Source organism: Lachnellula hyalina (genome assembly GCF_007821495.1).
Source record: "Lachnellula hyalina strain CBS 185.66 chromosome Unknown contig00046, whole genome shotgun sequence".
NCBI classification, from domain to species: domain Eukaryota; kingdom Fungi; phylum Ascomycota; class Leotiomycetes; order Helotiales; family Lachnaceae; genus Lachnellula; species Lachnellula hyalina.
In genome coordinates, this window is record NW_022157160.1 from 97829 (window position 1) to 109656 (window position 11828).

At 47.6% G+C, this 11828-nt stretch overlaps 4 protein-coding genes across 4 annotated transcripts; 3 read left to right on the plus strand and 1 right to left on the minus strand.

Moving 5' to 3' along the window:
* Positions 1 to 1549: 1549 nt before the first annotated feature.
* Positions 1550 to 3000, plus strand: STE24 (CAAX prenyl protease; the record flags this gene model as incomplete). The annotated part of the gene is made up of 2 exons (XM_031149008.1): positions 1550 to 2530; positions 2578 to 3000. The coding sequence occupies 2 exons, from the start codon at positions 1550 to 1552 to the stop codon at positions 2998 to 3000; spliced, it is 1404 nt and encodes a 467-aa protein (XP_031006367.1).
* An 84-nt stretch (positions 3001 to 3084) lies between these two features.
* LHYA1_G004045 (uncharacterized protein) lies at positions 3085 to 3983 on the minus strand (the record flags this gene model as incomplete). Its single annotated transcript, XM_031149009.1, has 2 exons — positions 3085 to 3662; positions 3914 to 3983. The coding sequence occupies 2 exons, from the start codon at positions 3981 to 3983 to the stop codon at positions 3085 to 3087; spliced, it is 648 nt and encodes a 215-aa protein (XP_031006368.1).
* A 3245-nt stretch (positions 3984 to 7228) lies between these two features.
* LHYA1_G004046 (uncharacterized protein) lies at positions 7229 to 8571 on the plus strand (the record flags this gene model as incomplete). Its single annotated transcript, XM_031149010.1, has 4 exons — positions 7229 to 7258; positions 7328 to 7880; positions 7952 to 8065; positions 8105 to 8571. 4 exons carry the CDS (start codon positions 7229 to 7231, stop codon positions 8569 to 8571), a joined length of 1164 nt encoding a protein of 387 aa, XP_031006384.1.
* A 1871-nt stretch (positions 8572 to 10442) lies between these two features.
* Positions 10443 to 11498, plus strand: LHYA1_G004047 (putative monooxygenase; the record flags this gene model as incomplete). The annotated part of the gene is made up of 1 exon (XM_031149011.1): positions 10443 to 11498. One exon carries the CDS (start codon positions 10443 to 10445, stop codon positions 11496 to 11498), a length of 1056 nt encoding a protein of 351 aa, XP_031006385.1.
* Between the last annotated feature and the right edge of the window lie 330 nt (positions 11499 to 11828).

Here is an 11828-nt window from a genome sequence, read left to right on the forward strand (position 1 = left end):
ATATCGATTGTTGGCTTTATATACTCGACAGTCCTCAAACTACATCTCATTATCGGACAATCGACCAAGTTTGTCCAATTACCAGTGGATTGATGGCGCTCCGCAACCCCAATTTTCCCATCGAAGTGGAGGTGGAGGAAGCGGAGGTAGAACGCTTCATGCCCCTCCTAAAGCCGCTCTGGAATCCTATCTCAAGTCGCCATTACTTCAAAATACTCAAGATTATGAACTATCTTTCGACACGGCTTGGTGATATTTCCCCTTACATCCAATATCGGGCCGGACTTTGTGGTGCATATACTATGGGAGAGACACCTGCCGTAAGGGAACCAAAAAACATCACTGAAGTGTTTAAAATCGTGAGCGAAACAGCTGATTTCAAGAGACACGGACACCTCGGTCATTTGAGGATAATCCTAGAAGAGGCAAAAAATCATGAATGGGCCGGGGACGCGAAAGAAGGCCTCGAATACTTGATTCGAATGGCACAGCGCTTAGAAGAGACTACGGGGACTATGGACATACCAATAAGACACCGTCTTTTAGGAATCGTTCTACACGCGGCGACCCCAGCCAACTTGTCGGGACAAGACTGTGCCATCTGCCTGGGGGCAATGGGCGAACAATTCAGAAATGTGGCAAAGATACTATCGATATTAAAGAATGTCGCGAGCATCTCGGGCTCAGATTGGACTTCAATAACCCATTTAATGGAAGACTGCACGAGATACGTATTCAGCCAACCCGAGAGAGAGGATATCAAATTCTTCCAAGAAATGCAAGGCTTTATTCGCCAACTTGCGATCGTCTATCTCCGGTATAGGGCCCTTCAAGAAGCTTCGCCTCGGGCCTGTCACAACTGAATGCGGGCATACCTTTGGCTTCCTTTGCCTCGATGTCTGGATTCGACAAAAGGGTTACCAGGCTAAGTGCCCATATTGTCGAAGCAAACTGGTAAGCGAAGCAGCGAGAAACTCGCGGAGGAGAGAAATGCTGGATCATTTACTTCGTACGCTACAGCAGTAGGAAATACTCACGATATTGTTGATATGATGGTCGGCGTCCCTGTCAGACCATCATGTGGGTTGAGAGGGGAGCCGTAGATTACAGAAGGGGGCGCTTGTAAACGCTTCTTGGGCCTCTTTAGCAAACACAATATAGGTACAACATGGGCATGATTCGGCGCAACCAAATTGTGTTTGCCAGAGAAGGTCTTAGATGTTCGTTGAGGAGGTCGAATTGGAAGCGGTTCGAAGTCCGTTGTAAACAAAGCTGACAATGAAGCAAAATGAAAATATCACCATGGAGATTGTAGACAAACTGTAATATCACTTGTTCTACCCGAAAGTTTTATATTGACACAGAAATATTGAAGTGAGATCGGCAGGGAAGTGGAGTTTGATATGCGCGGCTATTTAATAGACGCGGCGCGACCCCCTTGCAGAAGACACATCTTTGTGTGATGATCTCACAGCGACGTTCCCTTGGAAAAGTTCCATCTCTTCTTTTTTTCTTTCTTTCCCGGCAACAAGATGGATTTCCTTCAAGTATGCCACCCCTTCCAAACTTCCATTTTTGCGACCCAGCTAACAAGTTCCAGCGCCTCGCCCGCGCCCTTGACAGGCCTCTATTCCCCTGGAAGAAGCTCATCATCGGCTTCTCCCTCGCACAATACGTCTTCGAAGGATTCCTCTCCCTCCGCCAATACCAAGTCCTGAAGCAGACCAAACCGCCCAAGGTGTTGAAGAATGAAGTGTCGCAAGAAGTCTTCGACAAATCCCAAGCATACGGCCGCGCGAAAGCCAAGTTCGGTCTCTTCAGCGGGCTCTTCGGCCAGATCCAAAACACAGCATTCATCTACTACGACATCCTCCCCAAACTCTGGGCCCTGACTGGATCATGGCTCCTATCCTACGCACCTGCACGCTTCAGCGGCGAAATCTCGCACTCCATCGTCTTCGTCCTCACGTTCATCGTTATCCAACAGGTTATCTCGCTACCAACTTCCATCTACCATACCTTTGTGCTGGAAGAGAAATTCGGGTTCAACAAGCAGACGCCCAAGCTCTTTGTTATGGATATGTTGAAGTCGCAAATGCTGGCTTTTGTTCTGGCTCCTCCGATCTTGGCTGGTTTCTTGGCTATTGTGCAGAAGACTGGGAATAGCTTCTTTTATTACCTTTGGATGTTTGGTGCTGGATTACAGGTCTTCATGATTACTATCTACCCGATTACGATCTTGCCGCTTTTCAATAAGCTTTCTCCACTGCAGCCTGGCGATTTGAAGACTGGTGTTGAGGCACTGGCTGAGAGGTTGAAGTTCCCGCTGCATGAACTATATGTTATTGATGGTAGCAAGCGGAGTGCGCATAGCAATGCGTATTTCTTTGGAATGCCGTGGAAGAAGCATATTGTCATCTATGATACATTGATTGAAAAGAGCGAGACACAGGAAGTTGTTGCTGTTCTTGCACACGAACTTGGTCACTGGAGCTTAGGTCACACTACGAGGCTGTTTGGAATCTCTCAGGTATGCAGTTTCGCGAATTGGGTTTCTCTTATTAACCAACTTTGCAGGCTCATTTCTTCTACATTTTCGCCCTGTTCTCCGTCTTCATTAACAACAAGTCCCTCTACCAATCCTTTGGCTTCCACAATGAATTCCCCATCATAATCGGCTTCATCCTATTCTCGGACGCTCTTGCGCCAATGGATACAGTCATCAAGCTTCTGATGAACATCCTGAGCCGGAAATACGAGTTCCAAGCCGATGAATTCGCGCAGGGGTTGGGATACTCGACAGAGCTGGCTCGTTCTTTGATCAAGCTCCAGATCCAGAATCTGAGCACGATGGATGCGGATTGGATGTATGCTAGCTACCATTTCTCGCATCCGATTTTGTCGGAGAGATTGGGTGCACTTGGATGGGTTGATGAGACGGATGTAGTGTCGGATGAGAAGGATGAAAAGGCCGAGAAGGCCAGTGGGAGAGAGCTGTAAAATGTATAACCACCAATAAAGCGATTTCCTCCAATATTTCGTCGTAGTGTCTTGTATCGTTGTGTCGGGTTGGATCCGTAAAGTTCAAGCCTCCGCCTTCTTCAACTTCTCGGCCGTCCTCTGCTTCTTCTCCTCCAGCTGCCTAGCTTTCTTCTCCTTCTTCCTGGCGTCCTTGTCTACTGACTTGGCCACCTTATCCGCAGGCTTATGCATCGTTTTAACCTTCTTAGCCTTCGGCGCCTCGACATCCACCTCGGAATCATCCTCAGCCACTTCAACCTCCTCATCCTTCCCCAATTCAACCGTACGACTCGTATCCCTACCCCCCACATTCCCAACCTCAATACTCTGCTCCCGTTGATACTCCTCTAAATCCTGCCACCCCTCCTCTGCCGCTCCCACTGCCGTCCCATCATCCATTCCCTGCCCCGCGATCTCCTCATCTCCCCCCTCACCATCCCCTTCATTCAACTGCAACGTAGGAGCCAGCCATTCGCCCCTAAGCCCCGCTTCCACGCGCTGGAGATTGTGTAGTGTGACGGAGGAGCTGGAGCCTGCTGTTGGGCCGGACGCTTCGAGGCGCGCGTTGGGCAGGAGATGCGCTTTGGTGGCGGTTGCTGTGAGGTACGAGGACAGGTATTTGAGGGCGATTTCTTGGGAGACTGGGATTGAGGGGATTGATTTGTGGGGTGGGAAGGCCGACATTATTGATTTTTTAATTCAAACAACTGCTTTGGCTTTTTCGTACAGTGTCTGAATAAATGCGCCGTCGTGGTTTACAGTCTTACAGTCTTAAAACATCAAGCTCCATATCTTTTTTTTTTTTTGGTCGAAGCGGCCGCTAGCGTTTATATTTCCATTCTGGAACGACAACTTCGGATATCAACCTCGAGCTTGTGTTCTAGCCATTGACCACCGCAATACCGCAAGATGTTGTGTCTCCGCTGCTCGAGGGGCTTGAATGCCTTCTCCAAACTCCCCATCGCGTCCGCATCACGAACAGCGCACCTAATAACCCGCGTACCCACCTCCTCAAAACGGTACTTCCCAATTCTCTCCCTCCCCTCCCCATCCCCATCCCCAATGCCAAACCACAACTAACATCTCCTCCGTTTAGGACCTTCACATCCCTCCCCTCCCTCCGCCCAACCATCATCCCGTCCTCCCTATCCTTCTCCCTACGCCCCAATCCCATCACAACAACAGCAAGCAGCACCACAACCGACCTAGATGCAGCAGCGATCCTGCCCATATCAACGCACCCATCGATGAACTTGACACAGATCCGGTGCGCAGGCCGGAACACGTTTAACCCAAGTCATTTTGTGAGGAAGCGGCGACATGGCTTCTTGGCGCGGGTGAGGAGTCGGACGGGGAGGATGATGTTGAAGAGGAGGAGGGCTAAGAAGAGGAGTACGTTGAGTCATTAGGTGGATGGGCTGGAAGGGGGTGTATGATAAAGAGGAACAGATGGGGGTGTATAGTCTATGAATGGATGTGGAAAGCATGGAAGAGCAAGTATTCGAGGTGATGTGTGTATGATATTAGAAATGGATATCGACGTATCTTCCTCCACTATTTTCTCGGTCTGTGATTGTGGTAATCGGAGTAGTTCTGTGTTGCAATTGTGCTTGACTCTCTTGGAAAGTTTTCATTGCAAGTTCTATGCCTTCTCGTGTCGTGCAAGTTGGCCATCATGCCACACTCACGGATCCCCTCGGGATCTTGTTTATTAAATCACTCGCAAGTACTCGAAGGGTCAGAACCCCCTATCCGAATATGTATCCGAATATCCCTATCATTTGTCTTTCTTCGATTTACATATATCTTTCGCATCTGCTCTTTCAAACTCTGCTCCAACATCCTTCTAGGTCACGGGGGCACATTCTTCAGACAATGCAAAGAGCATCACAATTTGAAAAGACAATTCAAGTTAAAGAGAGCGTTTATTGGTCTGTGAATATACGCCTCTCAATAGTCTATGGATTCCACAGACCTTAGTAAGAAAAGTTACCATTTGCAATCCTGTTCTGCCGATTCCATGAACCCCATTTCCTTCAAAACAATGGATCTCCGACCTTGCCAGTTCATTAACTTTCTCGCACCATAACAATACAAATGTGCGCTTCTCGTATGGAGTAATAGCTTCACGCCTCATTTCTCTTACGTCCATGACAACTGCCCCACGGTCAATGAGCTGTTCATGTCACGAGCATGGTAAAGGATCATGAGTTCCAAGTGATAGACAAGCATTTCGTCTACATCATTATCGGATCCGTCTAGTGGTGGTTCACTGGAGTCATATGTGAATAGATCTGTCGCTGCAAAATCCGCGCAAGGGATATCGGCATCGACGCTGTTCCACTGCATTAGTAATGTTTCATCCATACAGGTTATGGCTTACTGTTCTTGGCTGCCACATTTGGAAGTTTGGCAATTGTGTTTCTTGACCGGAATCTCGACACCTCCCCTCCCAACCCTCTGACCTACGTAACCCCGCGCCGCCTTTGCTTAGGTGCTTAGGCAGCGTAGCTCAACTTCGGCTTAAGTCCGCTTAGGTCTGCGTACCTATCTTACTAGGAATCGTCAGCTTTCAACAAGGAGCCCAAAAGGCCCCCTTTCCTAGCTAAGGGTCCCAAATCTGTTCCTACTATACGATTATTCCTAGACAATTATCCAAGTCTGCCTATCTTGATGCATAGGACCTTTTTCTACCTTTAGGTTGTTTTACGCCGTCCTCTACATTTTGCCTTCAGCTACGTATTATATAACTAGTTACTTTTTGTCTTTACCTCTCTTCTTACCTATCTTCTTACCTATCTTCTTACCTATCTTCTTACCTATCTTTTTATGGTCTTATCTATCTTCTTACATATCTTTTTACCTATCTTCTTATATACTTTCTTATAGATAGAGTTCGAATGTTAAAGTTCGAATTGCATAGCAATACTCGGTGTAAGAACTTCAATAAACAAAAGAGATGCCGATCTGAAAGGATCCTAGGATTTTATGACATCCATTTATTACAAGCTGCAATTTTCTATACAGCTAGCGCATCATGCGAGTTTTCCTAAGAAGCTTCGAATAGTTCATCTGCATGTGCCGCACGCTTGGCAAAACGGAGCCGCATTCCCAGCCTTCCTATTCCTTTGCTAAGGATGATGCTGTTTAGGGATGACCTATGCCTTTTTCGATTATATGACATCGAACAACAAGCAGCGGGCGGTTGGAGCTGACCCCACGAGTTCAGATCACCCCACCAACTCCAACAGCAGAGGGAATGACTGCCAATCAAGTCTGTGTAACTGCGCACTACCTGCTTTGAATGGGGCTCCCAATTACTGCCGACAAACATGTACCGAAAGTAACATAGGGTGCATGCTGCATTTGGAACCCTCCGATACACGCTATGTAAATAGCCCACTATTTAAAAATGGATGTGAGGGTTTCACGGATGTAACTGTTTTCCGGCGTCTAGGATACTGGAATAGTAATCGTTATAAGAACCCGAGAGTTCGGTCGCCCCGCTTTCCAACCGACTAGTGCGTGCCCAATACAGTAGCAAAAGAACGCCAAACTAAAGCTGTGATTGCAACAGACACGGACATTAACCGGCCAAATAATGTTGGTGATTCAATGTCAGGCATTGAAACTCGATATATTGGCTGAACCAACTCCAACAGCAAAAATCCTCTTTGATACGCCTCGGCCGAATCTATTGACCAAGGGTGAAAATCCCCTCTCCTGTTTTCTAATGTCGATCTCTGAACTTTGGCTCGCGCGGCGCTATTAGTCTTCTGTGACATGGTTTCCGAGAGTAGCGGGGCCGGTTAGCGGCAAGATACGCCCTACTGGGCTCCAATCAATGGACTTTTGAGTCGCAGCTAAATAGACTGCCTAGACAATGATATGCATCGTATTTGCTTCCGAGACACCAACGCAGAGGCAGAATGAAGGCGGTGACAAAGCCTGCTGAACCTGCGTCAACACCAAGGACTACTTCAACAACGCCATCTTGTCTAGCTACATGCGATTCCCGCAACCTTTTCCGTCGTTTACAAGCAATTCTTGGATAATTTCCACATAGCTATCACAGCTCGTCTTATTTATACATTATCACACTATGAACTCGAGGTTCTTCACTTGCTCAAGGCCGGGATGTGAACGGCCAAGTGTCAGAGCTGTTGGTGGATGCGATGCGTGCAACAGTTATCTGTGTGTCATTCACATGTCCTCATCTTACCACAAGTGCAACAAGGTAAGTGGTATAGTCTTTTGCCTTTACTTCGCTCTTCTAAACCAATACTGAGTGTTCCTGAAATAAAAGGCCTTGGACGATGCAACCTACACATTGCAGACTGCTGCTGAAATTGAACGTCTCTGCTCTCGGATCAACGACGCGGCAGTCTGCAAGCATGCTTCAAGTCTAAATGGTGGTCGGAGTTGCACCATCGAACATTCTTCCACGATTGGCCCTGGTGCTCTTATGGGCAGCGCTAACTACCACGCCCGTATTCGTTTCCACGATGGCTCTCCTTCATGGTTACTGCGCATTCCACGTGTTGCTAGCTTCGCTGTTGGTCTTCCGTCTTCGCTAGTCGAGTACCTTGTACTCAGCGAATATGCAACCCTGAAGTTTCTTGAAACTACCGCAGTACCGGCACCTCGAGTATTTAGTTACGGTATATGTGGCACTGAAACAGACCATGGTACTGGCGTCAGCTTCATTCTCATGGAAGAACTACGGGGGACACCATGGACAGGCCAGGGGGTGTCCGGCGGCAAAGCTAGTGAGAACGAAAAGGCAAAGGTCTGGAGCGGTCTTGCGGACATTTTGATGCAGTTGGAAAAACACACCCTTTTCCTAAAGCTGGTTCTCTGTGCTTGCAATCATCTGAAGTCGAGGTATCAGCCGTTGCGAGCGACAGGTTTCTCGTTCTCACTCCCACAGGTCCGTTTGCTACATCTACCGCCTATTATGCTGCTTTTGCTGAGCATTACTTGGAGCTCATCGTGGATGGCCAGCTCTATACCGAATATCCTATCGATGCTTATCTAGTGTACCGTTTTATGAAGGATAACGTGACCTAATTGGTCTCGCAAGAGGAAAACCAAACGACAGAGAGATTCTACTTGAAGCATGTCGACGACAAAGGCGACCATTTACTCGTCGACGAGCAGCTGAACATTACTGGCGTTATTGACTGGCAAATGGCACGTATTGTACCTCGACGGGAAGCTTTTGGACCATCGCTTGTTACAGCAGATATGAACGCCTTGTGCAATGGGAAATTCTCACTGAGCCCCGACGATCTTGTACTGGCTGATATGCTGCGGAAAAGAGGCCTATCTGATCTGGCCAGCAATATGATTGATGAAAAAGTCAGAAGATTCTTTTTGGGCCTGGCCTTAGAACCAGAATGGAAGTACGCCCTGCCGTTGGCAAATGCAATATTGAAAGCGTTTGGGGCGGTGGAAGGTTGGTCGCAGTGGAAGGAGAGCGCGCTGAAAGAATACGAGACTGATGAACGCCTAAAGGGCCTCATTGGTCGTTCTTCACAGATGGGATGACAGATGTATCCAGCACAGCGATAGACCATCTTGGGAAAGCATAGACAATTGCATATCTGAATATATATAATACACTCAATTGTTTCCAGTAAAGACGTTGCGCTTCATGTCTGCTTTCGATGTTAACATACAATAGGATACAATCTGGCGGTTAAAGACGTCGCCGGGCCACGATAGGCAGCCTGAGGGCGAAGCCATCTAGGAGTTTAATAATAAGGTAAATATACACCTTAACAATTAGTGATATTACTAATATAGAGTAGCTTAGACGCTGAAGGCAATCCTATCTTTTCATTATCTGGCCTCGAGCTCCCTCTTAATAACTTCGCCGTCCAAGTACTATCTAATAAGCTCCCCGATTGCTCTATTACAGTTGGTCCGAAACATTATACACATTGCTGGCCGAAGTAGAGAAGTGGAATAACAAGTCGATATTACTACAGGGTATGAAATCTGCACGAATAAAGCGAAAGTATCATTAGAGAACGCCGGACGAGCAATTTATAATGTTGGACGAGAAGAAGGTTATAGGGGAGGAGCGGAGGATGCGGAGGAAGATAGAGAAGGCGGATAAGTCCTATGGCGAGGAAGGATTATCGGCTGAGGCGAGCAGTCAGGAAGCGATCTAAAAAAGTGAATATGATATTCTGTGGCTCCAGAGAAGGGTCTGTAACATTTAAATTTCAAACTGGCGTAGACAACATAGTTAGCAGTATATCTTGTGGAATAGGAGTGGTTTCACATGCCTGCCTCCAGAGCCGTCTCTGCTGATAAACGCTGAAGTTCTCAACGGTCCATGGAATAGGATCAGCGAAGGGCAGTGCTTTGCAGACACCAGCGATAGCGGAAAGAACGAAGGGTGCAGAGAGCTTCACTATGCCGCGATGATCGTCGACTTGATGATGTTGATAAGTACTTGATCTCTTGAGATATTTTTATTCTCGTTATGGATGATTCTGCGATGTTCATGGATGGATGTTGATTGTTAAGGAGGAAGAAGACCGAAGACGAAAGGAAGACGGTTTCATTAAGCCGTTGCACATGGCGACAAGTCAGAGGGTGGTAGTTTCAGTTTTCGTCGTAACTGTCTTCGTGGATGGAAAGAGCCATTACAGGTTTATCGAATCCAAACTTTAGCTTCACTCAAAACCTACGAGACAGCAAGAGCCATGGACTCAGAGTTGCTAAGACAGTACGTGCCCCTTTCTGTCCCGTGCCATATCAAAGCTCTATTACCACGAATCGGCTTGATATGGATCTAAAATAGGAGACGTTAGCGATCCCTAATAAGTTAACCATGAACAAAAACGGGAACTTATTGAACCCGCTCAGCGGATGAGCTTATCTCCTCCGGAATTTTGAGTCTTCACAACGTCACAAAATCAATACGGCTTTAATGTCTATGTGTAAATTTTGATAATGTCATGGAACTAGGGTTTTCAGAACATTTTTCAAGTATATACAGATCGTAATAGATATAACTTAACCCTTCCCCTATTATCTCGCTTAGCTTTTATACTTCACATCTTTCGCGGCCTCCGCCATTATAATTTCTCATCAAGCATCATCATATAAATACTTCTCTATTACACGCGTCTAGGCGGATAGATAGATAGATGGTAGAGAATGACGAAAAATCCGTGGAACCTGTGTGATATAGTCCTTCACGTGGCACAACAAGGCGGCAGTTCGGAACTGGGGAACCTCGGCCCGCCCCGACTTCCCCACACCATACCAACTGCCGCTAGTATTACCCCAGATAATGCACTCACTCCATATAATTATTCTTCCCCCGAATATACATTATTCTTTCTCCAGGTAATCTCATACATCCATTTCCAACGTAGACTACACATATCCTTTTCCCCAGAATGGCACCCCAAGGCCCAATAACTACCCCCCTCACCACCCTCCTCGGAATCCAACACCCCATCCTCCTCGCCGGAATGGCTCGCACCTCAGGCGGGCCCCTCGCAGCCGCCGTCTCCAACGCCGGAGGCCTAGGTTGTATCGGCGGTCTAGGCTATACGCCCACGCAATTGCGCGAGATCATCCACTCCCTAAAAGCCAATCTCCAGTCCCAGACGCTGCCCTTCGGCGTCGACCTCGCGTTGCCGAAGGTCGGCGAGGGGGCGAGGAAGACGAATCACGATTATACGCATGGCCAGCTCGATGAGCTGATTACGGTGACGATTGAAGAGGGCGCGAGGCTGTTTGTAAGCGCGGTGGGCGTGCCGCCTCCGCATGTCGTGGAGCGGTTGCACGACGCGGGGATTCTGGTTATGAATATGGTGGGCCATCCGAAGCATGCGAGGAAGGCGCTTGATGCTGGTGTTGATATCGTTTGTGCGCAGGGAGGAGAGGGCGGGGGACATACGGGGGATGTGCCGAACTCGATACTGATTCCTAGTGTGGTTGACGTGGCGAGGGGTTATAGGCCTAAGATGCTGAACGGGCAGACGGCGCTGGTCGTTGCGGCGGGGGGTATATACAATGGGAGGAGCCTGGCGAGTAGTTTGATGCAGGGCGCGGCAGGGGTTTGGGTTGGGACGAGGTTTGTAGCGAGTACGGAGGCGGGGTGTAGTCAGATGCACAAGGAGAGTGTTGTTACGGCTGAGTTTGAGGATACTTTGAGGACTTTGACGGTTAGTGGGAGGCCGTTGAGAGTTAGGAGGAATGAGTGGACTGATAAATGGGAGGAGCAGCCTCAGAAGATCAAGGAGTTGACTGAGAAAGGTGTTGTTCCTATTGACTTTGACTTGGAGGCTGGCAATGATGTGGATATTCCTCATTTGATGGGAGTAGTCGCTGGAGTTATTAAGAATATTCAGCCCGCGAAGCAAATTGTGGACGAAATGGTTGAAGAAGCTGTTGATATGTTAAAGCAGGGCCAAACCTTCTTGGGGGGTGGAAAAAGCAGATTATAAAATTTTAGAATATAATAAAATACCATTGTCTTGATTTGATGAAATTTGCAGACTTTTTAAGTACCTAATATTGAAGCTCATTCTACATGTTTCGCAGGATACGTCACAAGTGTCTCACACTATCTGATAGACAGCCAAGGAAATAACAACCAAAAGCCAGCTTCCAATTGCAAGTTTATTCCGCATCATACCAAGAAATCGGCACTCTTACATTTGTGACCTCCCCCTCAACCTCCTCAGTGCAGCTTTACTTGAACGCCCGTCCCGCCCAGCCTTCAATGAACTTAAGACGGAAGATCCAGTCAAGTACAACCATATAAGCATATCATA